The sequence below is a fragment of the Erpetoichthys calabaricus genome, chromosome 8, assembly GCF_900747795.2.
Source record: "Erpetoichthys calabaricus chromosome 8, fErpCal1.3, whole genome shotgun sequence".
In the NCBI taxonomy this organism is placed as follows: domain Eukaryota; kingdom Metazoa; phylum Chordata; class Cladistia; order Polypteriformes; family Polypteridae; genus Erpetoichthys; species Erpetoichthys calabaricus.
This window is the reverse complement of record NC_041401.2, coordinates 121,193,731-121,220,416: the sequence shown is the minus strand read 5'-3', so window position 1 is coordinate 121,220,416 and position 26,686 is coordinate 121,193,731. Positions and strand designations below refer to the sequence as shown.

The 26,686-nt window shown below is 41.8% G+C and overlaps 2 protein-coding genes across 7 annotated transcripts; one reads left to right on the top strand and one right to left on the bottom strand.

The window, feature by feature from the left end:
- Positions 1 to 1,261: 1,261 nt before the first annotated feature.
- prxl2b (peroxiredoxin like 2B) lies at positions 1,262 to 10,793 on the top strand. Of its 5 annotated transcripts, none has more exons than XM_051930440.1 (7): positions 1,262 to 1,452; positions 1,591 to 1,795; positions 7,047 to 7,098; positions 7,189 to 7,252; positions 7,575 to 7,650; positions 8,064 to 8,182; positions 9,726 to 10,793. In XM_051930440.1, exons 1-7 carry the CDS (start codon positions 1,450 to 1,452, stop codon positions 9,750 to 9,752), a joined length of 546 nt encoding a protein of 181 aa, XP_051786400.1. In that variant the 5' UTR covers positions 1,262 to 1,449; the 3' UTR covers positions 9,753 to 10,793. The 5 variants fall into 5 exon arrangements, with proteins under 5 accessions (XP_051786400.1, XP_028663197.1, XP_051786398.1 ...); XM_028807364.2 differs by having other exon boundaries at positions 1,262 to 1,457; XM_051930438.1 differs by having other exon boundaries at positions 1,262 to 1,461; positions 1,595 to 1,795.
- Positions 10,794 to 10,865: 72 nt separating this feature from the next.
- Positions 10,866 to 25,051, bottom strand: mmel1 (membrane metallo-endopeptidase-like 1). Of its 2 annotated transcripts, none has more exons than XM_028807366.2 (23): positions 24,726 to 25,051; positions 23,150 to 23,313; positions 19,286 to 19,348; positions 18,952 to 19,113; positions 18,788 to 18,868; positions 18,603 to 18,698; positions 18,395 to 18,513; positions 18,175 to 18,240; positions 15,731 to 15,865; positions 14,689 to 14,778; positions 14,470 to 14,606; positions 13,647 to 13,740; positions 13,421 to 13,549; positions 13,240 to 13,338; positions 13,082 to 13,165; positions 12,735 to 12,838; positions 12,168 to 12,226; positions 11,939 to 12,058; positions 11,720 to 11,853; positions 11,389 to 11,454; positions 11,215 to 11,310; positions 11,066 to 11,142; positions 10,866 to 10,974 (listed from the first exon to the last, which is right to left on the bottom strand). In XM_028807366.2, exons 2-23 carry the CDS (start codon positions 23,301 to 23,303, stop codon positions 10,875 to 10,877), a joined length of 2,265 nt encoding a protein of 754 aa, XP_028663199.2. In that variant the 5' UTR covers positions 23,304 to 23,313; positions 24,726 to 25,051; the 3' UTR covers positions 10,866 to 10,874. The 2 variants fall into 2 exon arrangements, with proteins under 2 accessions (XP_028663199.2, XP_051786383.1); XM_051930423.1 differs by lacking the exon at positions 24,726 to 25,051 and adding an exon at positions 23,485 to 24,057.
- Positions 25,052 to 26,686: the final 1,635 nt, after the last annotated feature.

Here is a 26,686-nt window from a genome sequence, read left to right as displayed (position 1 = left end):
TGTCAATGGTCGTCTTTTGGACATCTGTCAAGTCAGCAGTCTTCCCCATGATTGTGTAGCCTACAGAACTAGACTGAGAGACCATTTAAAGGCTTTTGCAGGTGTTTTGAGTTAATTAGCTGATTAGAGTGTGGTACCAGGTGTCTTCAATATTGAACCTTTTCACAATATTCTAATTTTCCGAGATACTGAATTTGGAACTTTCATTAGTTGTCAGTTATAATCATCAACATTAAGAGAAATAAACATTTGATTAAACATCAGTCTGTGTGTAATGAATGAATCTAATATACAAGTTTCACTTTTTGAATGGAATTACTGAAATAAATCAACTTTGTCATGATATTCTAATTTTATGACCAGCACCTGTACACAAGCAGCACAGAGAAGGCACCACATCTGGGAACAGGACTAGAGCCCAAGCACTACCCACCTAATACTGTAAACACACGATGATAAATAATGGATGCACATTATTAATGGAGAATATTGTTGCGACCTTCGAGTCAGTTTCGAAAAAGAAGAAAAAAACAGACGGACGAAGTAAAGTTCAGAAAATAGTTTACTTGAACAGTAAAGAAAAAAAAACACAAGGTTGTAACAGCAAAAAAATGAACGACTTTGAACTATTTACAATCGCCTATATTTCTCTCATATTTGTGGTCCTGAGGGACAAAGTTAAAGAAAAGCAAAACAGAAAAAGAAAAACGCCGACTTCGTAACCCCACGACACAACCTTCTAGCCCTTTCTCCAACGAGACTTCGAACCCTCCTGCCGTCCCGGGTAACGCCCCCCTTTGCGCGTCAATCATACCCGCGCTGTACTCCGCCCTCCCTCAATCGGCCCAACCGTCACTCCAAAATGCCTCCCACCTGGCTAGGATGTTACAATATGTTGTACGATACCCCAGAACGAGTCTGAAATGTGGTTAATCGTGAAAGGTGGCATTTGAAATTGAGCATCCACCTTCTTAAACTTATCAGGGGTTCAAATAAATTGACCTACCGAGGAGTATCGCCTGCCTATTTTGTGTCCACTGATTTGGTTAGTAATCTACGTTGCTCTGCGTTCAAATTATTTCATACACTGTATAAAACAAATTGTCAGCCTCCTTTTTTAACCGTGTTGTCGTAATGAATTCCCCAGTTTGAGGATATCAACCAAAGGGTGCGTATCCGAAAGGAGTTCAGTGTTGTGCACTGTCACATATGCCTTAACCTACTGTTTCTCCACTTCTAATTGTTCTACCCCGGCCTTTGCCCCACCGCCTAAGCTGTTATACAACAAAACGCGAAGGTTTATACAACTGGCCCCGCCTCCCGTCGTTACATGTAAGGCTAGGGGGAGTAGCTGGGGAGCTACTCGCTTAGTTTGAAAGATGCCTAGGATTAACATGGCTTCTGTGGATCTCAGTAAAATAGGAGTGAACATGTTGAAAAGCGCCGCGAATGGTGAGGTTGGTATGTCGCGTCCCTCGTGAAATAGAGGGGAGTTAGCTGCTCAGTGGCCGCCTTGGCCATATTGGCTCCCAGTTGGAGCCGCAATGGCGACAGTTGCCAGCCTTCTTCTCAACGTATTGTCTCTCTCAGACAGTGGAGTTGCGGTCTCTCTGGAAAAATCGTGCCGTCGTCCTACTCTTCTTGCGACGCCTCGGGTGCCAAGTGTGCCGCTGGACCGCTTCGGAATTAAGCAAGTTAAAAGGCGACCTGGAGGCGAATGGCGTGGGGCTTGTGGGCGTGGCCCCAGAGGAGGTGGGCCTGCAAGAGTTCAAGGAGGGCAACTTCTTCCAGGGCGGTGAGTCCAAGTATTGGCAACGCGTCATAAGGTGTAACAATACAGCGTGAGTGGGATCGTGGTGGTTAATTAGGCAGGGGTAGAAGATACGATCTTTGAGATTCGACACCTTTCAGTGTAAGAAATGGGGCCTGTGAAAGGGTGGCATATGAAATAAGCTAACGGTATTGCTCTGAATCCGCAAAACGAGTCAGTCCGGAGAAATGCGGAAGACTCGGTAATGGTAATGCGTTACTCTGACTGGCCAAATACAATGACAGTTTGACTTCTGAATTCGAATCAGAGATGCCCACTGTATATATTTGAGTGGTTGTAATCAAAATTAGAGATGGATAGGCAGAGATATAAAATGCCAATCTCAGTAGCGATTAGGCCGAATGTTTAGTTGACATCTGTAATGTGCTATGTGTACTTTATATCAGGGGTAGGCAACGTCGGTCCTGGAGTGCCACAGTATGTGCAGGTTTCTGTTCCAACCCAGTTCCTTAACGAGAACTCAATTATTGCTGATGAAGCACATATTGCTTAAGTGACATTTTAATGCTTCATTTTAGTGGTCTCGCTTGTTAAGGTTCTCCAATCTTAATTGCTTATTTCAATCTTAAACTGCTGCATTCAGTGTTTTAATTGGTCCTTATTAGCAATAAGATGTAAAACAGGGGTAGGCAATGTCGGTCCTGCTGAGCCGCAGTGGCTACAGGTTTTCATTCAACCCAATTGCTTAATTAGAAACCAATCATTGCCAATCTCAGACCTTATTTAATTTTATGGCTTGTTAGTCTGTGCAATGTAAGGCTTTTATATCGTAGATTTTTTTCCTTTCCAAGGATATCATCCAAATGATTTGAAGCCTAAAACAGATCATTTTCAGTCTGTCACATTTTTCTATTAAGTGTTTTATTAAATCAAACCGTGCATGATGAACACACACAGATGTAATTGGAAAAAAGCTAGCTGGAGAACTGCTGGCTGCTTTGTCTTTTACATCTTATTGCTAATATGGAGCAATTAAAACACTGAATGCAGCAGTTTAAGATTGAAATAATCAATTAAGGTTGGAGAACCTTAACAAGCGAGACCACTAAAATGAAGCATTAAAATGTCACTTAAGCAATATGTGCTTCATCAGCAATAATTGAGTTCTCGTTAAGGAACTGGGTTGGAACAAAAACCTGCACATACTGTGGCACTCCAGGACCGACGTTGCCTACCCCTGCTTTATATTACATACAGTCATATGAAAAAGTCCGGGAACCCCTCTTAATTCTTTGAAAGCTCAGCCAATGATAAACAAAAATCCAGAGTAGGAACTTCCTTTTAATATGTGACATGCCTTATGGAAACAGTAGTATTTCAGCAGTGACACAGAGCTGGCCCTAGACAAGACCCCTGCAGCTAGGGGGTCCGGGGCAGAGCTCAGGCCACCAAGCGATTTCCTGCATTCTGAGCTGCAGAAATGCATTTTCCCGGCATCTACAACCATCACTTTTTGACGATTTCCATTTGACACTGACTGGCTTTTTCTTTACGTTTTTGAGCACCTGATTTATATTTCTTTAGCAGTGGAACTGAAGACATTTGGAATACAATAATTTCAAACTGTGGAAATTCGGCAAGGCCAAACTACTATCTACAAGACGTTCTTTCTAACAAAATGGAAATATATTGATATGAAGGAAAGTGATGGCTTTACGAAGAGAAGGGCCCCTTTTATGCTCTGTCAAGAATGCAGTGCAGCGGAGCGGCCCTGACTGAAGCGTAAGTGGCCGCCTACTGAGGACAGAGGCACAGATGAGCCGTGGAGGCGGCAACAGGCGTGCGGGCCTGAGTGAAGCGTAATGAAGATTGGAGTGCAGAGTGGAGATGTCCACGTGGAGTAATTAAGTGATGGAATATGTTGCAGTGAATTATATATATAAAAAAATTAGTGGTTGGAGTGAAGGAGTCTGTTGCTCCATTGGGCCCTCCGCAGCAGCGTCGCATCACAGAAAACATGCAATATGCATCATAACAAAATTAGACGGGTGCATAAATTTGGGCACCCCAACAGAGGTATTACTCAATAGTTAGTTGAGCCTCCTTTTGCAAATATAACAGCCTCTAGATGCCTCCTATAGCCTTTGAGGAGTGTCTGGATTCTGGATGGAGGTATTTTTGACCATTCTTCCATACAAAATCACTTCAGTTCAGTTAAATTTGATGGCTGCCAAGCATGGATAGCCTGCTTCAAATCATCCCATCGATTTTCGATGATATTCAAGTCAGGGGATAGTGACGGCCATTCTAGAACATTTGTACTTCTCCCTCTGCATGAATGCCTTTGTAGATTTCAAACTGTGTTTCAGGTCATTGTCTTGTTGGAATATCCAATCCCTGCGTAATTTCAACTTTGTGACTGATGCTTGAACATTATCCTGAAGAATTTGTTGATACTGGGTTGAATTCATCCGACCCTTGACTTTAACAAGGGCCCCAGTCCCTGAACTAGCCACACAGCCCCACAGCATGATGGAACCTCCACCAAATTTGACAGTATGTAGCAGGTGTTTTTCTTGGAATGCAGTGTTTTTCTTCCACCATGCAAAGTGCTTTTTGTTATGACCAAAGAACAAAATTTTTGTCTCATCAGTCCAAAGCACTTTGTTCCAAAATGAATCTGGCTTGTCTAAATGAGCATTTGCATACAACAAGCAACTCTATTTGTGGTGTGAGTGCAGAAAGGGCTTCTTTCTCATCACCTGCCATACAGATGTTCCATCCATCCATTATCCAACCGGCTATATCCTAACACAGGGACACGGTGGTCTGCTGGAGCCAATCCCAGCCAACATAGGGTGCAAGGCAGGAATAAATCCCGGGCAGGGCGCCAGCCCACAGCAGCATACAGATGTTCTTTGTGCAAATTGCGCTGAATTGTAGAACGATGTACAGATACACCATTTGCAGCAAGATGTTCTTGCAGGTCTTTGGTGGTGATCTGTGGGTTGTCTGTATCCATTCTCACAATCCTGCGCATATGCAACTCTTATATTTTTCTTGGCCTGCCAGACCTGGGTTTAACAGCAACTGTGCCTGTGGCCTTTCATTTCCTGATTACATTCCTTACAGTTGAAACTGATAGCTTTTTGTAGCCTTCCCCTAAACCATGATACTGAACAATCTTTGTTTTCAGATCTTTTTTGATTTAATTTGAGGATCCCATGCTATCACTCTTCAGAGGAGAGTCAAAGGGAAGCACAACTTGCAATTGACCACCTTAAATACCTTATCTCATGATTGGACACCCTTGTCTATGAAGTTCAAGGCTTAACGAGCTAATCCAACCAATTTGGTGTTGCAAGTAATCAGTATTGAGCAGTTACATGCACTCAAATCAGCAAAATTACAAGGGGACCCAAATTTTTGCACAGCCAGTTTTTCACATTTGATTTAATTTCATACAACTAAATACTGCTTCACTAAAAATCTTTGTTCGGAAAACACCCCAGTACTCAGATGTTCCTAGGAAATGAAAGACATACTACTGTTCTTTTTTGTTGAAAGTAGAGTAAAATTATTATGCAGGCTGAGAGGGGTTCCCAAACGTTTTCATATGACTGTGTATACACTTATATATAGATGCAACTGCGGTTTTGTGCTGTGGCCTCACTCTTTTGATGACTATACACGTTTTCCTTGTGTCCGCAAAATTTTATGTTCAGCTGTTCTTTTTTTCTATAATATCTGTTCAGAAAGGTTAATTATACAGTAGATTCCAAATTTGCACCCTTGTGAGTATAGGTTGTATGCATGTTCAGCATTTTGTGAGGGACTGGTTTCTGCATTGTACCCAAAGGTACAAGGGTAGATTTTATGCCCCCTGCAACCCCCAACTGATTTTTAATTAATAAAACAAATCAGTGTAAGTTTATCACAGTCCCACCACTCAAAGATCAAATCAATACAGTGTTACAAGCATTATCTTCCATTAAAATTATATCCAGCAGAACTCTCAGCCCCCTCCTCTGCCCAGCTCCAAGAGCTATATGACAAGAGAGCCCAGACTGAAGTTGTTTATGTGTGTATATATATGTATGCGCAACGTTAAGACAAAGGAAAAGGTTTAGAAGAAACCAGGTGTGTTTATTTTAAAACAACCTAAATTAACCAATGAAAAAATAATTGGAATTGTTCCTCACACTCACAGAGATCGTTTATTTTTTCTAGTTGTATATAATATAAGATGCCATTTTCCCATTTAAATATATTGAATGTGTTAGGATCCTTACATTTAAGCAAAGGTTATCACAATAGATTTTTCTGTATCTTATTCCATAAGGTGTTACTCCATATATGCTGTTTGAGAGGTCTGCAAATATGTTAACCCAAAATTTCAGATAACCAAAAATACATTTTAAGTCTTGTTAATCTATCGAGGGATACTCTGAAATCTTATACTGTAATAGATAAATCTTATATCTCTTAGATATTTGAACTGTTTAGTGACAGTCAGCTGAAAGTTTACTCTGATGAGCAAGATAATTTATTTGGAAAAGCAGTTTTGTTCTCAACTAGATTAAGAAGGATTGGAAATGTTAAGTCAATTAACAGTGCATTTTATAATATCCACAATTACATTTTTGATAACTTTAAACACAATGCTTAGTCAAAATGAATTAAATATATATCTAAAAGGACGTTTACCAGAAGAGTTGTAGATGTGTACAAACAGGGATCAGCACAAGACATTCAGTGTTGAATCAGTTTAAAACTGCTTCATTTGAACATCTGTTGGTTATGGATCTGCAAATTTTAATTTAGTTTTTAACACAGAAGCAAAACAGTTAGTTTAGTGTTTTCCAAAGTTACACTCTTGGATATTGCTGCTTTTATAATAGAGTAAAGTTCAGGGGGATGGAGTAGGGAGATTACATATTTCATAACCAGCCCGTTAGTAATGCAACTGGAGATTAGCAAGTTGCACACAGTTCTTGTGACAAATGCCTAGTCACTTTGATTCTCTGTGTGTTTGTCCGAGAATACTAAATGAATATCAACATGTGAGTGCCAGTGATTGGACTGTATGTTTCTCTATGTCAGTGTGTTGCTGTAAGTGAGTGAGAGTGTGGACCTCCTTGTATAAACTGGGTGCATTTCTGAGAAGTATGTACATTGTGGTGTGTGTGTAAATGAGATGAAGGGCAAGTGATTGAGAGGGTGTGCATATGTCCATGTGGACTTGGAAACTCTGAGCACACTTTTTCATTCCTAGAGCTTTACATTGATGAGCAGAAACAGTGTTACAGGGACCTGGCTTTCAAAAGGTGAGTGCTGGCAACCACAGGGAGTTTGAAGGTTGCTCTCAGAATACAAGTTTGACCTTAATATCTACACTCTTCTTTTCACTCCTGTAGGTATGGCATGCTGAGTGTCCTTCCAGCTGCCCTAGGGAAAAAGGTGCGCAAGGTTGTAAATAAGGTACTTTCATTTGACTTGACATTTACACAAATTAGGAAAGGTTTCATGTACAAAGTTAGGAGTGCATAGATGGCCTAACTGTGGCATTGTATGTAACTGGTGCTGAGGTGTGGATATTTTTGAGGGCTGGTATTGTTTGAGAAGCTGCCAGTATCATTTTTTTTCCAGAATCAGGAATCACTATTAAACACTAACCAATACTTCTCATTAATTTTTATATAATGTAAATATGCTTTGTGTGAGGTGGCCCAGGGATGTGACATTCATGGTGTTAAATAATTGTTTTATTTTCTGTGTCTGTTTGCCTGTTCTGTCCTTTTAGGCCAATGCTCAAGGTATTTCTGGAAATTTCAAAGGAGATTTGCTGCAAAGTGGAGGAATGTTGATTGTTTCCCAAGGTGAGGTCTTCTGTGTAGGCAACTGGATAGCAATGAGAAATGCAAGGTTCAGCAAGAAGGAATGTTTCATAAGCACACTTGCCACACTTTCTTAAAACCAATATGTATGTGTGTTAGCATGGTGATTATACAAAACTGATGCATAATCTGTGCTGACCTTAATTATACAAAACTGGTGTATGATCTATGCTGACCTTGATTATACCAAATTGACATGTAATCTGTGCTGACGTTTTTTAAATGTTCCCATCCTGTGTAAAATGACCAACACTGTTTGAGAGCTCAGATATTTGACTAACAGACCTGCATTCTCAGAAAATGCTCTTTGTCATTTGATGCAGTATTCCAAGATGGCCTCAAGGTGGTGCCACATACCTCTTAACAGCTCTTTCGCCTCTTGTCTGCTTTTTTAGGTGGTGACAAGGTGTTGTTGCACTTTACCCAGGACTCTCCAGGTGACTATGTACCCCTTGAAACAATAATCCAATCTCTAGGCATCACTTCCAAAGTGCAGGCCAGCCAGAGACCTGAGGTGAGTCACTTCTGTCACAAATGTAACTGGCTGTTAGCAGCTTTTATCAGTTACAAAGAGTGCACCAGTATTAAAAGAGGAGAAATTGATATTTTGTGGTGTTTTGTCAGCTTGGACATCCTGGTGTCATTTATTTTCCAACTGCCACACTGTGCTTTTCAGGATATAGCACAATCACTATGGCCTGGTTGCTTCTCAGTATTCTCAACTCTGTTCTAGTTAAATTATGTATTTCACTACAGTTAGGGACTACTGAGCCAGATTTATAACTCGGTTCTTAAGGTATAATAAACTGCCTTTACTGCATTGATACTATCCTGTTCTTTAAGATGTCTTTGGTTAATATTTTTTTTCAATGGCTTCAGATCAAATTTTATTATTCTTGTAAAGTCCTATTTATTAATGTATTTTTTGTTACTTAGTATGTTCATAGGGGTGGCACGGTGGCGCAGTGGGTAGCACTGCTGCCTCGCAGTTGGGAGACCTTTGGACCTGGGTTCGCTTCCCGGGTCCTCCCTGCGTGGAGTTTGCATGTTCTCCCCGTGTCTGCGTGGGTTTCCTCCGGGCACTCCGGTTTCCTCCCACAGTCCAAAGACATGCAGGTTAGGTGGATTGGCGATTCTAAATTGGCCCTAGTGTGTGCTTGGTGTGTGGGTGTGTTTGTGTGTGTCCTGCGGTGGGTTGGCACCCTGCCCGGGATTGGTTCCTGCCTTGTGCCCTGTGTTGGCTGGGATTGGCTCCAGCAGACCCCCGTGACCCTGTGTTAGGATTCAGTGGGTTGGAAAATGGATGGATGGATAGTATGTTCATTACATATAATGGCAACTCTACTAGACTAAACAGAGGAATACAGTCATGTGAAAAATAAGTACATTTTATGAATTTTTTTTTTTCTCAAACGTATGTGAACATATAAAATGTGTTGTTTTAATACACTATTTTTGTCAAACCCCTGGTATTAAAGCTGAAAGGCTATACTTAAATCACAACATGTTTACTTTGTTTCAAATCCATTGTGGTGGCATACAGAGCCAAAATTAAGAAAATTGTGTCACTGACTTGACTGTATGTTAAAGAAAAAACATTCCATGTGGTGTGCTTACTTTTTCACATGACTGTAAGCCACACAATTTGGTGCTAGTCCAGCCATAAATCTCTAAAGTAACAGTCTCAAAGGGATGTTGGTTTACACTGGCCTTAGGTTTTAACATTACAAAAGTGTCAGCTGCAGTGACAAGGTAAAATAAAGAAGCTGAGTAGAGATCAAAGAGTGTGTCTTGTGACAGTGCTAAACTTGAGATGGTACTGAAACAGTTGTACCAGACACTGTGGGTAGGTGGTCAATGGTGAATAAAAATAGAAAAATATCATGAGGCCTCCTGTCAAAGTGGGGAGGAAGATCTGTCTGAGCTCCAAGTATTTGTGTTAACGGTTGGTCTGCTTTAGGTCTCTGGAAAGTTTCACATTAGCAGTTCTTTGACATTGAATTATAAAACCACAGCAGATCCTACTAATCTAGCAGTTTTTCAATTTTGTGTTTTAGTGTAATGAAGATGTTTGTACAAGGTGACCAACTGCCAGGACGTTGTGCCGATGGGCTTGTTGACCCTACGGTGGGCGGAAAGATGATCACTCAGTTAGCATCTCTGTTATTGTACTTCTATTCCACTAAGGTAAATTATACTGGTTTGGTGAAATTGTTTGTATATTAATAAAGAGCTTATATATATTTTTTTTATAGCAGTACCCATGTATATATACTCTATACACACAAACCTAATACATGTATAGGCACAGTCTGTTTTCTACAGGCAGGGCTTAAAATGAGATAACGTCACTCACACTATTTTTACTTACATTTGTTTAGTTTCTGTTGACTTCCTTCCTCTCTTACTGCCGCCGATTTTGTTTTGTCAAGCGGGTCAGAGTCGGGGCACTAGGAGGAACGAAGTAGTCCAAAACACAGGTTTTCAGAAAAAAAGACTCTTAATCCATTCTGTGATTTACTGGATTGATTGTATTTTTGATTGGACTGTTTTTTTTCATGTTTTTGTTAAAGAAATGTGTGTTTGATTGCTGTATTATATCTCCTCTATTGTAATGCATATATCTCAAAATTAATCTAAATTCATAAAAAAACATCCCTGCCCAGTATTCAGATTTATTATTAGTCAGACAATGAGGGGCCAGCGTATGTTGGGCTTAAAGGAAGTTGTTGATCTGATGTGAAAGACAGAAAATGAAAGGCACATGTACATGTGTAGATGCACAACTCCAGCTATGCAGGTAACCCTAGAGCAACACTTGCATTCAAGCTCAGGCAGCTGAAAGCACATATTTTGCGTCTGCTTGGTATTGTCAAGAATTTCAGACTTACACAAGAGAAAGAAAGATTTAGATCATTTTATGATAGATTTTACAAAGAGGGAAGAAGCAAAACGGTCATTGTGTTATGTGATGGAGCAAGTAACAGTCAGATTAGCTGTCCAATCATATCCACCTCTGCACCCCCATCACATGCAGTCTGACTCCCTTTTATAGACATACGTTGAGCCTAAATGGCTAACTGATGCTGGTGGGAGGGACATCTTTATTGAAGAAAGCCACACAGTGTGGGTTTAGAGTACATTAGCAAGCACCTTTTTGGTTAGCACAACTAATACCAGAAGGCAGAATGGTTGCTAGCATCTGTCTACCATACACGACACTTCTCATATGGATGCATAGTGCTGCCCAGCTTGCAGTGGAAGGCTTCTGAGAATGCCGCAAAGTTTTGCAGAGAACCAATGACCCTGTCAACAGGAGAGGGAGATAATGGTGTCAAGAAAAGAAAAGCATTACCTAGGTAAAGTGTGCAGGATGGTGAGGCAGGCGCTGTCCTACCTATATTCAAGTGGGCTGTGTGAGTCCGTCTTGATAGACTGGCTGGCATACTCTGGTCTGTATGACCCGCACCAAACCTGTAATGAAAAATTTAATAAATATGTAGAAAGATGGATGAGTATTGGGTACCAAGCACCTAGATCAATTACCTGAGCAAAGTTCAGAAAAAAGAGCTGCTTGTAGTTGAGATTTAGGCCAGGCAGCTGTGGTTCTTCACCTTCTGTCTCGATCCACTTCATATAAGCCTGTCAAAAGTTGAAAGTTAGGCATTAGCAGGTACAAAAATACTGTCAGTCAAGCATTTTGGGTTTGCAAAAGCTTACCTTGTAGGCCTGTCGGACTCCTCCATTGTCAGCAATATTTTCTCCAAGAGTGCTTATGCCACTGACCTGTGAAGGACAAAGTAGCCCATTGGTGCAGACTTACTCTTGCCTTTTTCTGCTTCCTAGTATGACCCAATCCTTGACCCCTCCTTCTGCTAAAGCTGGACATATCTACAGTATATGACCCTTTTCAAGTATTTTTATCTTGCTGACCTAGATGATGACAAGGGCCTTAGGCAGTGACTAACTGCTCCTCTCATTTGGGACCTGTCTATGAACCTTTTTACTTTCCCTAACCCACAAACTGCTCACTTGGCTATAACCCACTCACATTCTGTCCCCCGGCCAGTTTCCATGTGTAGCTGCCATACTGATTCACCATGCAGCGTGACTGGTCCCTGAAGTTCATGGCAGAGAAGTTGCTCCACCAGTCAAACATGTTGCCTTCTTTGTCAAAGTTTCTTCCTATCAGAAGAAAAAGTAAGGAATCTACCCATCTGCTGTGTGCCTCCTGGGTCCATAAGGAGCATAATAATGGTACAATACATACCATTATCATCAAAGCCATGGGTGATCTCATGACCAATAACCATTCCAATGCCCCCGAAGTTCAATGCTTGCAGCTGGTCTTGGCTGAAGAAAGGTGGCTGCAGGATCCCAGCAGGAAACACTGTAACAAAAGGAACAATGTTCAGCATAGAAACAGATGGGAAATGATATTTATCTTCAGAGCATTCTCCTCTGATTAGACCATTCTGATTATCTGTTTATAAGCATACCTATCTGGTTCCGATTGGGAGAGTAGAAGGCATTCACCACTGCAGCACCAATGATCCACCTAGGAAGAAAATGCCTAATAGTCATAAGATGTTAGATCACATAGCATAACTACCGTACTGTGACCAACTTCAATGGGCATTTGTCCCCTAAGTAACATTAATTGTGGAACTGAGTAGAAGTCCTAAAGCTTTGCCTTCCTGCTTTAACAACACCCCCCTTTAATTTTCAGAATAGCTTTATCTAGGTCAGAGTTACAGGAACCAGCACCTATTCTGACAGGATCTGATTGAAGGCAATAACCAACTTTGACCAAGTTGACAGTCTGCAGCAGTGTACAAACTCCCACACTCACTCATATGAGACCAGGTTGGAGTCACCAGTTAACTATGACTGGGATGTGGGAGGATACCCACAAAAACACAGGGAGAACATGCAAACATCACACACAATGTGACCAGGTCAGGATTCCAACCCAGTCTCCTGGTTGGACTTGTCCATGTTAAATGCGCTACCCCTACTCTAACATCAGTGCAAAATAAATTTATTTTGAACGCATTGGAACTCACAATTCAGGGTCTACACGCTCACGTAACTTTCTGAGGCTCTTCTGGGCACCTGCCCGCAGGTTTTCTAGTGTGTTTTCAAAGTAGTTGTCTTCACTGAAGTTAAGCTGAGGAAATTTAAGAGAATGAGTAGCTGTAGCTAACCATTTGCCCATTTTAAACCAGCTCCTGACATGCCACTGTCCTGCCTTATAAGTTTAGAGTTGAGGACTGGCCATGTTGAGCAAATTCAAACCACAAGTACACCAATGCTAACGCTGATATGCCTGCACAGTTGTACTATGTAACCCTAGGACCCAACTCTCTCAAGTGTCCTGCTTCCATTTAATTGTGAAATTTTGTTTACATACATGAGCATACTCCATGTCAAGTTTTGGATTGGTGTCCTCCAGGATGTAGTCTGGGTATCCAATCTGCTCTTTGATTGCCATCGCCTGAAAGGCAAAATGCCAATCTGTGAATTTATAGCATGCGTGGAATATTGGCCATACACCAAGTCCCTTCTTACCTTCTCCTGCGCCTTCTCCTTGGACAACTTGTCCATCCAAGCAAGCTCATCCAGAGTCTCCACAAAGGCCTGACGGATTTTGTCAATCAGTTTACTAACCTGTCAGTGAGTTTAAATGTAAAAAGAAGCATGACCGCACCTGCCTGTAATAGCAGTGTCTTATATATATTTGGCTTCTCACCATCTGCTTGCTGTGCCCTGCAAATGTCTCCCTCACATAAAGTGCCCCCACAGCATTTTCCATATGGCTCTGTACATAGCGCACACAGTCTCGCCATCGCGTTTCCTCCACCGTGGTTCCATACAGAGCCTACAATGCATCAGAATGAACAGGCAGAACCGAGTAGCCATCATCGCTGCTCTGTGGTACTATGATGTCTGTCTAGTGTTCAAGCTGCAGTGTTTACCTTGCGATAGTGTGCTCGAGCCTCCTTGAAACGCCGACTCAGACTGCTGACCCTGTCCATTAACAGTTGCCATGTCAGGTAGTTCTGCAAAGTACTGAAAACAGAAAGAGAGCAGAATTGGAATCTCTTGATGACCTTGTATCCTGATTACATTTCTGTATTTCGATACAATCGATCAGTGGCTTTCAAGTTCAGTCCTTAAAGGCCCCATGAACCCCCTTCTTGCTCCAAGCAGTTTCACAATCGGTGTGTCATTTTTACCTCTAATTGATCTCATTAATTATTAGCTAACCTTCAGCATTTTTCTAAACGAAAAAGGATTATAGTGCGAGATTTACATTTAATAAGAAATTACAAAATATTTGTGTTTTTGTCCTATCTTGAAATGTTTAGCACTGTCTTGTCATTTTATTTTTGATTCTCTTGAACTGTGCCGGTGTTTTCTCTCTTAATCGTTTTCAAATACTGACCATCAATGATTAGCCTAGCAGACACCTTTGCAAACAATACTGAAAGTTAAAGAGCAGCTATTTCAGTGTTACCAAATGATGGGCTTATTAGTAAATAATGGATTAAACCAGAACATTAAAAAAGTAACAAAGAATAAATTCTCCATGTAACATAAATTCTTGTAAAAATTCGCCATAAACAATTTGTCATTTTTGGGTTAGTATAAAAAACAATTGAACCTGAAATAAAAACTTGCTTAAGATGGGAGTCAAAGTAAAAGAAGAAATCAATTACTGTAGTAAGAAAACCTGCAGTCACAGAGGACCCCAAACCCAAGACTGAACTTGCATAAGTTAACTGTGTTCACACTTACCTGGTGGAATGGACTGAGAGAATTCCTTGGAGCCGTTGTAAGTAGGGGACACCATAAACAACCAGCTCTTCCTGAGGCTTTACAGCCACATTAACCGAGGACAGAACCCCCTGTATAAAATGCAGCCAGTTGAACCCCTGGTTAACAGAAAAACATAGCTGAAGTTAGTGTGTAGTGTCAGAGGTCCATTTATTCCAGATTTTCAAGTATCCAACTCACATTGAGAGGAAAGAGCTGTTGAACCTCAGTTAGACTCATTTGCTTATACAGCATGGTGACATCATGCCGCTCCTCTGCCGGGACTGTGGCCTGTGGAGGAAGGGGTGCAATCACATTCTCAGTGCTTGTCAGTCAACTTCAAATACCAACCTTTGTGTAACTAACTGGTGCCAAATCCTGATTGACACTGTGCCCATTTTGCCCTGCTCAAAGACTGTGTGAGTGGTAAAGTCTGATGTGGTGGCCATCTGCAGCAGGTTTCTGTCTCCTTCAGGGTCCAGGGATTCAATCACAGCCCAGTCGCTGTCAGTGTACAGCAGATTTTCATGTTCTTCATGCACAACATCCTTGTAGGTTTAGTCCACATTCACGCATCTTAAAAAATATAATTGTTGTGTTTCTGAGTGACTGCACCCTGTGATGGCCTGGCACTCTGGCAAAAGTTGGTTCCTGTCTTATGCCTAATGTGTATTAATTGGGTTTGGGCAATGGGTAAGGGGATGTTTAGAAAGTAGTACTAATAACAGTTACTCTTTCATTTTAAGATTGTTACTCCAGTCTGCAGCCACAAATGCTTTGTTCTTCTGCACTTCCAATGCAATGTGTTTAATGTAAAACTTACAATGAAAGGTGCTATGCAAAGTAAATATTTGTTTGTGTTATCTGTCTCACTTCCAGCATGGCGCAGTAGTTGGTGCTAATGCAGTGTTGCAGCAACAGTTCTATGTTTGAAACCTAACCTAGGATCCATCTGTGTGAGTCTGCATGTTTTCTGTGTGTGTATGTGTGTGTGTGTATGTGTGTATACTTGTTTCCAATACTGCTAGGAAGGGTGGCTGTTCTCGTGAACAGGATTAAGAGGAGACCAAAATGAATGGATGGATCAAAAATCCTGGACAGGCCAATGCATCTCAATTTCATTACAGTTATTGCGGTAATGAAGACTTGTAGGCCTATGCCAAGCACACAGTATCTGGCTGTTAAAATTAGCAGGCGAAAGTGAAAGACTCTGCATCAGGTGGCAGTAATGCCCCATACTCACGTTGGCTATGTCTGTCTCCAGCTCTAAGACCTGCATCATCTCCTGCTGAACCAAGCTGTCGTTTTGCTTGAGGCCCTTGTCCTCACGCACCATGGTGGCAATTGTCACCATGAACTGAAGATAGGCATCCCTCACCTGCACAGCCAAAGCAGATGGTTAATAATTTAATGTGGCTGAGATGCCGGCATGTTATAAAGAGCCTTAGGAGGTGATATAATGACATGAAGAGTGATTAACTGCTTAAAAGATGTGTTGAATAATAGAGTAGGATCTGCTCAGAGTAATATCCCCCTTGCAGCTATTTGTCCATCCTGAAAAAGCAGCACTGGGGCATGAATTCAGGGTTTTGCATGTTTAACAAGTGGAACTAAAGGAATGGAGGCCTGTTTTTTGGTACAGATTGGAGCTTTTAAGTGCAAGGGTTCTTCTTTTGTAGCAGCAGGCTCTCTCTCTGTCTCTCCCTCTCAGCCTTGCTACAGTCTCCTCCACTGTCAAAACCAAGTCTGGGTCACAACACCATTTGTCTCTGCTAAGGGTGGTGGCTCAACTCGTCAGGGAGCAAGAGGACTCCCCTTTAATTTGACTTGCTGAAAGGGCTGTTCTTTAATCCTAAAGCCCTGAGTCTGTGTTCTGTTACTGCCCTCTGTGAAGGAAATTATTGTTTATGTATTTGTCTATATATTTTTCTATATCTTTAACCATATATAAATGTATACTAGGGTGGTCCACAAAAAATATGCAAAGTTGGTATTTGTAGTATCATTTCTTCACAAGGCTTATTTTTGATCATCAGGGAAAGCTTGCTTACCTGTGAAATTCTGGCTTAATAGGAAAACATTTGTATCTTGTTGAATTCTGAATATTTTGTTATTGTTACTACGTATGTACACTTGCATGGAGGTCTTGGCTGGATATGTGATTAGTAAGCAGTAAAAATAAAAAAACAACGAAGCGGAGAACGTTCTAGTACTGAGGTGGAGTTCCCAGAACATTCTATAGTAAGTGGATGATTCCAGATCATTCTAGTATTAAGAAGTATTTTCCAGAATATTCTAGTAGTACGTAGAAGTTTCTTTTTTAGCCCTTTTGGATGGCAGAGTCTCAGAAGAAACAAAGGAAAAGAAGGTGCAAAGGCTGCGGTGCCCACCATTACCTCAACATCTTAAGCTGACAAATTAACCTGAAGAGCTAAAGTTCTGGTAACACAAAGGACAACATCCTTGTTTCTTGTCCTTATGGAAAAAGGCAAAGAAAGTTCTCAGTTGTTTTCTCAAGAACACACCAGAACCGTGGACAGATGATCCAGCCTTCAATTAATTTTGAGAATTGTCAGCACGCGTGATGGTAGCAAATGATGCAGCTGAAAGAGGTACAAGTCTCATCAAAAAGTACAATGACACTTTGACAAAGGACGAGAAACAGTTTATTCTTCGACTGGTTGCAAACCATCAAATGGATTTTCCAACTTCAGAGATAGTGCTAATGTTGTAGACCTACATACACCTGTACAACATTTTTCTGCTGTACAGTACAGATGACCTAAAAACTGCCAAATGAAGTGACCTCTGAATCTTGTTTATTTTCTTTAAAAGTTTGTGCATTTAATATAAATATGGTAAAGAAGAAAACTAGCCATGAGGAGAACTTGAATCTGTTAATTTTTTATTTTGGACCACCTTAGTTTATAATCATGTATATTGCTATTATAGAACAAAAGGTTTCCTTTAGCCTCGCCTAAACACTGCATAGCCTGTCTCATGCGATAAATTGTGTACTTTAACTTCCATAGCCTATGGGATGACTTACTACTTGTTAGCTGTCTTTCTCATCTTTGTCTATATAGGCCTAGGAATGAATATCTAGATCTAGTCAGAATGGTTAAAGTAAAATAGAGAGTTCACTTACCGCTCTCCAACAGGTGTATTGAATAAATAAATATACAGTATATACACCGAGCCCTTTGCAGAGGGACTTAAGAACATTTATTTTAAAGTAATCCATAACACCTCTCAGAGAGGATGAGCAGCCAAGAGAGGTGTCACACTGAGTGAATTCCTTAGCAGAGACAACCTGGTCTGCTTCAAGGTATTACATTATGAGGGCCAGAAGCATTAAACTGTATGCCAATGCTGTAATTCTGTGGTATTTTGTCATTCCAATGACTCTTGTAGAACTTGCCCCAAGAAGCACAGACTGCAACAGGGGGCGAAGAAGCACAGACTGCAACAGGGGGCGAAGAAGCACAGACTGTAGCAGGCACTACTTAATAGGATGCCGTGAGATATGTTAGCCAGTCAGAATTGCCAATGGGTTTCATGAGAAGACCCAGGCTCTGGGCTCCATAAGGGGCATCCTTACATGTATCCATACATTTTATTTGGTCAATGTTTCCTAAAAGCCAAAATATGTCAGATCTAATGTAACATAGTGACGGTGATACTCACCTTCTTGTAACTGCCATCATTAAAATAATAATCTCTGGATGGCATCCCCAGGCCAGGCTGGTCTATCTGATAAGGAAGAAACCAAAGGATGATTTTAGGTCAGTAACCACCAGACTTGGTGTACAGGCAAGCAAAAATATCCAGAAGGTGCCAATTCCCTTTCATTATAAGGGATACTGCAAATAAGGCACTCCCAATCATTGAAGTGCAAGATCCTTACATAGATGACATGACGACTAGAGTTGCGGTCATCTGTCCACACAAACATGTCAATTAGAGCCTTCTTGTGGTAGACAGCATTGAGAGTAGACAGTGTGTTTTCTAGTCTCCACTGTGCCCCTATGTGGACAGATAGGCAGACACTGAAGCTATGCTTGGAGATGGGAGTGTTCAGCTGCAGTCCACTCTGATGTGCTGGTTGTACTCACCATGATTTAAATTCCAGTCCCAGGATGACACTGGCCATCCCCCAACCGCATCAATAAGTTGCAGCAAAGGCTGTGAGTCTCGCATCTCAATCAAACCTATCAGAGAAATAAAGGCAAGTGAGTGTGGGCAGGCTTCCGCTCATCTGTAAGGGGACGATAGTCATCACTACCATTTCCATCCTTACTCTCATTCACGCATGATTGGTATAGTTGCTTTGCTTTCTTGAAGGCTTCCCGATCCAGGTGGTTAGGGGTCTCCAGAACACCTGCATGAAAGGTGGTTGAAGGGGAAGTATAGTTTAGGAAAATGATTCTGTGTTTTCTGACACCTCACCTATTAGCCACTCACCCCTGAGAATGATCTCAAGTTCATCCCGCAGGATGTCAAAAATACTGTAGCGTGAGCTCGTCTCTGGAATCACATGGCGACTTAGCCAGCCCCCGCAGGCATACTGGTAAAAATCCTGGCAGGGTTCAACATTAGGATTCATGTTCTGGAGGAGTCGAGCAGCTGGAAACACAATTAGGGATGGGGGGCATTTGACAGACAACATGGAGCATTCCATAGGCAAGCATCAATAAAAGGATAAACATCACCAAGACACCCAGTGCAGATGACACAGCCAGTCTGTATCTGAAACCACCAGCTGACTGGACACTTTACCTATTTTAGGAAACCTTACCTGCAGTCACACATCCAGGAGTTGTACAGATGTTACTGAGACTGGTCTGGGGAACAGAAGAGTCTAAAAAGAAACAGTGTTGTTGTATAAGAAAGGCATTCCTCCAACTAGTCAGCCTTTATTTAAGCCTGTTTTGTAGGCTTATGGGAATCTAAAACAGTTCTGAGTGCGAGGTAGGAACCAAACTTGGATAGAACACCAATCCATCACTCATTCATGCAGGTCAATTTAGAGTGCCCAATTAACATACACATTTTAGGGATGTTATAAAAATCCAAAGTATCCAGGAATAAAAAATAATAATAAAATGGACATAAGGAGTGTATGTGGGAGCACAGCAAGAATTGAACTTGGGATTCTACAACTGTGAGGCTGCTGTGCAAAAGATTTTGTTACCACTGTAAATATGCAAATTCTAAACTGCATATACTGGATTAAGTAACCATTGTGGCCTGTGGAGGGTGCTCTTGCATTCCGCAAACCCTAAACATGCTAAAGAAACTAAAAAAATACCAGAAGAAAAGAAGGTTATGGAGCATCAGAGGCAAAACATAACAAATTAGGTAGTAAAGCAAAATGAAAAGACCCTGCCCACACCTTCTGCCTTTCTCCATTCTTGCTCCTCTTGTCTTCTCCTTCCACTGTCATGGAGAAAACTTCTTTAGAAAAAACAGGCAGAGTCTTCAGATAGACAAAATGGATTTTATTGCACAGCTTAGGAAACCATTGCAGAGTACATAAGCACTGTCTCAGTTTAGTGAAGTGAGCCCCTTGCTTTGGGCAAGCCTCATATTTATTAAAATTCTTATCTCAAAATATCCCCACTTCACACCATTTCCCATTATTTTCTTTGCAGGGTTTCTCATTAAAATAACCTCGCTCGATACCTCTTCTCATAACAATCACCTGGTCCAGTGGACATTCTCACAACAATTACCTTGCCTTGTAGACTTTCTCACAGCAGTCTCTTTCCCAGTAGAACCTTCTCATAACAGTTTCCCTTCCCAGACCACACATTCTCATAACAATCACTTTGGCGTGAACGACGTATTTACCACCTCGAGATGAGCATCACCCAATTACCCCTTCCCCTCATTACCCCTCATTCTCATGTTCTTAATTCTGGGCTGTTAAAAATTGATGGCATTTTGATTAATCAATTCTCACTATTAAGTAGGAATCAGAAGGACCCACATGTGAAAACTGGACTGCTCAACAAACAATTGCTTGTTGCACTAATAACATCTCTTAAGGCTAAAATCATAGGCAGCTGTGCCGGTAAGCGGCAGTGTGCAACTTCACTGTTAAGGCCTGGGCTGTGGAGGCCCCGATCAGACAAGCATAGCACTTCCTGACTGCTTAGAAGAAAAAAAAATAAAACCCTTTAGCAGTGAATTCTTACATAGCTTAAAGCTAACTAGTTTAATACATTCTACTATAACTTGATTATTATTATTATTATTATTATTATTATAATGATTCATGAAGAAGCATTGACATATAAACTTAAACTCTCATCCACACCTCACTGGATTCCAAGTTCACCAAAGCAGTGGCCACACTGGCCTCTTTTATACCCAATCCCTGGACCACTTCTGAAATCAGGCATAACCCAACACAACCCCTGAGGGTGCCTTCCCAGAGCTCCCTCTGGCAGCCCCAGGTATCCCTGCCATATCAGGCAAAATGCTGGAATCGGTTCTAGAAGAGATGTGGTTCATCAGACCAATTTTGGAACACCAGTTGATATAACATAATTCATATTTGGCTGTGGAAGAAAACCAAAGTACCAAAAAAAAACAAACAAACAAACATGGGGATGGTATGCAAATGCAACAAAGACGGTGAACAACATTAGAACTCTAACTGCAGTGTTGTGCAACCCTGTTAATGAACAGAAGACTTCCCATCAGTAGCTCCAAAATACAAAGAGTGAGTAGCACAGAAAGCCTTGAAATCCTAGGAAGACACAGTGTTTATTCCATGAACAAGTGAGACAACATTGCCCCTTCTCATTATAATGTAAACAGCCACAGACCATGCTCAGTACGTAAGGCACTATATAAAATGCCATTTCATGGATCCTCAATACTTACTTGTTCTTCAGGGCTTACATGACTCACTAGTGCATGCTTACTCACTTCAAAGTAGGTTTTGACCACACTGTTGTGGTGTCTGTAATAAAAAGAGTCTTAGGGAGAAGGATTTAAGGGGTTACAAAGCTATTGTTTTACAAGTCCTCTGGTGTTTGATCGCCATTACCGAGGACACGATAGCCAGTCACGTACAACACCGGGATTCTTCTCCAGACTGCTCTCTTATAGCGACAGCATTTAAGAGTCAGTGTGACTTTAGGCATTCCCAGAAGCTGCTACTTTCATAGATCAGACTATGTGCTAAGTTAAAGACCCATATATAAACATGCCACAGAGGTCAAGCAATGTCCACAAAGCCATTAATGCATTTTCTGATCAGCGCATTCTAGGTTAGTGTCGCAGTAAACTGAGTGCAAGGAGGGGGCGCCAGTCCTTGAGGCGCACAACTGCACTCCTTCACGGCCAGTGCAGAGACCCTCGTTTTTGTGAAAAGGATTTAAGATCGACTGGAGTGGATTTAGTGGAAGTGCTGATCCCGGTGCGGAACAATACGCAATCGAATATTCAATAAACAGTCGAAAGCTTTAAATTCTAAAACTTGAATGCCGTCAAAAGAGCAGGATCAGCCACTGTGTCCAGCGCCTAGGCAGGGTTGCTTCAAAAACAAAGCCTGAATTCTTCCGTTAAACCTCAATAAAGGCAGCAGAACAGTCAGACGCCTTTACGTAATAAAAAAGACTTTATAAACAAGTGCCCACGAGTCCGAATTATTCTGAGCGCAGTTGCTTTGTTGCATTTGGTGATACTCCGATTATTATAGCGCGAACTTGCAGTCCTGTGATGGCCAAATAAAAGATTTTGCGACTGGAAGTTGCTTCTCTTTATAAAGTTACTGCAATATTGTACAAGTTGATATTTCCATTTAGATTATGTCCCTTATTCTTTATTATGCATCAAATAACAATGACGGTGTAGTGAAAAGGCAGTGCAACATGTACCTGAAATCTTCCACTTTCATCAAGGATATAAGCTGCACCTCATATAGCGACGGTGTCTGAGGGTCCAAACCCGCGAACCTCCGCTGCCCTGCTCCCACGTTCTAGATGCGACCGCTGGCGGTGGATTTAGCGTTTATTGCACTTTGAAATTGTGAAGAAGTACGAATGACACATTTGGGCTCAGTAAGGGTCAGATCACTGTACTGAACAGTAAAACAGAGCAGCAGCAGCAGTATCAATACAGAACAAAATGTGAGTCGTTATCGATAAAAAAGAACAACTAAATTTTCTTAGTGTATTCATGCAGCACTAAAGATATTGTATATATAATAGTTAATCAGAGGAAGAGACTACGGATAATGTACATGCGTAATAAAGAACCATATCCTCCGATCGTGCTTCGCTGCTTTGAATTCAATTTGGGTTTACAAAGTCTCCACCATTTATCTAAGTATTTAACTCGATTAGTCCACGTTCAGGGAGACTGGGAACCGGAGCCTGTCCCGAATACGTCGACTGAGTCTGACTGTCTCCGTCCAGAAACTAAACGTCAACGAGTTTAGAAAATGTATAAACAGCAATGAGGACCGGCGTGCCAGAACTCTATGGACACATGTGAACCCAAGATCAAGAAGACCGACAGAGCGAAAGTAATCTCACTTTGATTTAACATTCGTTTAGGTAGATCCAAGCAACTACAGATTAACACTTCATCTTTAAAGTTTACTGGGAGGCACTTCGAATATTGTACTCCTGTTCCGAACGCTTACCTCTTGCGCTCATGTAGAGGACCAGCAGTCCAGCCAAGCCGCAAGTCAGCAGGAGCAAAAGGACAATCAGCGCGATCTCCAGTACGCTGCACCACCGCTTGCCCATCTTAGTCGTCTTCTCCACGATGTCCATCTGACTTTCTGATTTCCCCATGATGGTCACTCTGAATAAAACAGGAGGCGCAAAGGATGCAGGTGAGTAGCCTCTTGACCTCCAGCTGGCAGATTAGACGCTAACAAGATTTAGTTCAAAATCACTCTGATCAATTTGATCGACTCGATTCCCACTGGCCGCTGCGCACCCTTTTCCTACATGTCTAAGAAACGGACTTTACCGGACCAGTAGTCCCTCGGTCGGACGCAGAACAGACTTTACTTGATGTACGGCTAGGGCCGATCTTTTCGTGGACAGAAAGAGACGCTGCATCTCCGCAGGTCATCACAATCAGATAGTGAGCGTTTGTTTGCCGACCTCAGCCAGCGAGCGAGAAGGAAAAGACAGTGAGAGGTTTTTTTTTTTTTTTCCTGCCGAACAGCAGAAGCGACAGGAACAGAGTGGATAGCCGCGCGACTCCTCCAGTTCATCCCAACATGGCCAGCTCTTGTGCGGTGGGTTCCCCTTAGCTAAGTATGGTGCTGACTGGATCGGAACCCCTAAATCACCGCCCTTTCCATGCCTTGTCAGGCTACATCGATCACAACTAAAACCCCCGAGAGTCATCTGTCACAATGAAATGGATCAGTTTGGGTTTGCTAACTGTATAGTTTACTGACCGGTGGCTGCTTTGCAATTGACCACAGAATCGATGATGACCATTGTCCCTACAGTATGCTCTGAGGCTCATAGCATGTCAAAAGGTGGCCAGTGGCGCCCTGCTTATTGACCTGGCTCAAGTGATCTTTTTTATTTAATTGAATAATCACATTTGGTCCTGCCATGTTTCTCTTATTCTGTAAATTTCATTAGCTGCTTCCTAATGTCACTAATTAATTTAAAACCACAGGGGCATTTTATGAGGCTGGTGATCACATACCATATCAACAATCTCTTTGAAGTCTTGTGTGGTGCAGCAATCCTTTCTAAATGGAAGTGCAGCCAGCAATCCTCACTATGTCTGTATCTTTAACACCTCAAGACAGAGCCAGAATCTTCACCCCAAGTCCCCTTGAAGCCTCTCATGTGCCAATCGATAATCTAAGGATTATTCACTGCTGCCAAATTGGTTATTCTCAGTTCATGCTGAACTGTGAGAAATGTAATAGTGATTATTGCACAATGTTTTTGGTCTGTCACCAGAGCACCTTGGCACAGATAGGAGCAAGTAAGGCACATGTATATCGAAGACAGGCACAAGGCAGGAAAGATCATACAGCGATACACTGGGGACCTGGCATTGCTGTCCTTCAGTCATTTTGGGACTCCAGTTTCCACCTCTTCAGCATTTTGAGACACAAATGCAATGTCTGAGGTCTCAGTGCATGCCATGAAGATGAGAGGAGGAGTGATGTCTCACATAAAAACAAAATTGTTGGCAGAAAGCAAATAAGAATAAAAAGACAAAGAAGTTTTCCTCACCTTTTGCAGCGTAAGAGCGCCTCCTGTCCACTGCGAGGCCACTTCACATTGCCTGTGTACTTGCAGAGTGTGTGTGTGTGTCTCGATTGCTATTCTCACAGGTGAAGGATGCTCACAGACTGCTGGAAGAACGAGACGAGGAGGGGGGATTAGAGAGGTGCTCACTCAGTCGCTCTTAACCCTTTGTACTGCTGCTGACATGTTGGAGACTGGAGCACCAGCCTCCTGTACTGGCACGGCTGCTTGATGTGGCCCAGCATGGCTGCAGATTGAGCGAGTGTTGGTTTCTAATCACACACAGTCTGTACCAAATGGGTCAATTCAACAAATACTCTCTTTACAGACTTTTCTATTGGCTGTAAATTATGAGATGCCACTTACTCTCCTAAAGGAAGAGACAGTCTGTTCTGAACAGAACTGTCCCAGGGCACATATGCTTGTCTCTGCAGTTGGCTGACCTGGCCTGTCTATCGCGTAAATTGTCCAAGAGCAGATGTGGCTTGTTCCATATGATACAAGTGCTGCCTATAATCTGTGGTGGATCACCAATAGGTGGTTGGATTGCCCCTTCTGAAGGGGATTGTTTTGGGGTTGATACAGCCTTCGCCACAGTGGATGGCCTACAAATACATGTAGCCTGTATGAAATTCCATATAGAACCAACCTGTAAATATATAGCCTGCTTTACACTGGACTGTCTCGGGAAGAGAAGTAACTTGTCATGAAAGGAAATGTCTTAGGGTAGTGAATGGTCCCAGTAGTGACGTGGTCTAGATAGCCTGCTTTGAAATGGCACATCTTATCATTTCTCTATGGGACTACCCTGGGAAAGCTGCAACCTGCTCTGAAAAACACAATTCCAAGTGTATAATGGTCTGCTTTGCAGTGGGCTGTCCTGGTGAATGGGACAACCTTGGTAAAGATGCAGCCTACTCTGTATTGGACTATCGATGGAAAAAGCAGTCATAGATGGACATAAGAAATGTAAAAAATAAAAGAAATTTGACAAATGAGATCAGATCATTCAGTCCATCAAGCCCATTTGTTTAGCTAAGATGTCCCAATATCTCACCCAGATTCTTCTTAAAGGCTGTCATGGTTTCCGCTTCATAAATGGATACAGAATGAAACAGTCGCAGGACAGATACAGCCTGCTTTGCAGTTCACCGTCCCAAGGGAGATAAGATCTGATTGTCCACTTTTTCATAAGTGACTTTGAGCTGCACTGTAATGGAAGTGGTGAAGACTATTTCATGGCTAACGGCTCTTTAGTGAACCATTCAAGAAGTGATGTGGCCTATTTTGTAGGGACTCTGGTTAAGGTGCGGGCTACTCTGGACTGGACTGTTCAAACGGGAAAGCAATGGTCAGTTTAGTAGAGGACTGTCTCACAAGAGATGGCAACTGTTCAATAGAGACCCTCTTGACTAAAATGCTCCCTGGATTGTTCTAGAAGACATATCACCTACTCTGGTTTAGTTGAGGCCTAATTTGTACTACTGTTCAGGACTAGGAATGTCCACTACTGATGATACGGCATTCTAACCGTGGGCTGTTCAGGAGAGATGCCATCTACTCTTAGAGGGACTGATCAGAGCAGGATGTACTTTATCATTAAGGGCAATGCTCTGTGGTGACCCTCTTGTAAGCAGTTGCCCTTCACCTATGGACTAATCATACCAACATTTATTGTGTTTTATTTGTCTTCTGTATGTTTGTAGTGCATTATTTTCAAAAGCACTTTATTATAGTATATAACTCATTATACAATGCTTTGTGTTAAACAACAATGACTACATAGATGACTGCATAATGGAAAGAAGCAATCCCATATGGTATGATGGGCGAGTCTGGTTGGCATGCAGAGAAAAACTGCGGCACCTGGCACCTATTAGCAGTGCACAGAGTGCATCTCCACTCTGATTGGTGGTTATGGGACAGAGGGCATTGGGCATTAGCCT

Bases quoted from the DNA above. Each gene is read 5' to 3' on its own strand.
- prxl2b (XM_028807364.2), top strand. From the start codon at position 1,380: ATGCCTAGGATTAACATGGCTTCTGTGGATCTCAGTAAAATAGGAGTG. The intron at 1,796-7,046 runs GTGAGTCCAAGT...TTTCATTCCTAG, and splicing joins GGGCAACTTCTTCCAGGGCG to AGCTTTACATTGATGAGCAG. The intron at 7,253-7,574 runs GTACTTTCATTT...CTGTCCTTTTAG, and splicing joins TGCGCAAGGTTGTAAATAAG to GCCAATGCTCAAGGTATTTC.
- mmel1 (XM_051930423.1), bottom strand. From the start codon at position 23,576: ATGCAGCGTCTCTTTCTGTCCACGAAAAGATCGGCCCTAGCCGTACAT. The intron at 19,114-19,285 runs GTAAGGTTTCCT...TTGTGTTTCCAG, and splicing joins TCCTGGATGTGTGACTGCAG to CTGCTCGACTCCTCCAGAAC. The intron at 18,514-18,602 runs GTGAGTACAACC...CTGTCCACATAG, and splicing joins GGACTGGAATTTAAATCATG to GGGCACAGTGGAGACTAGAA.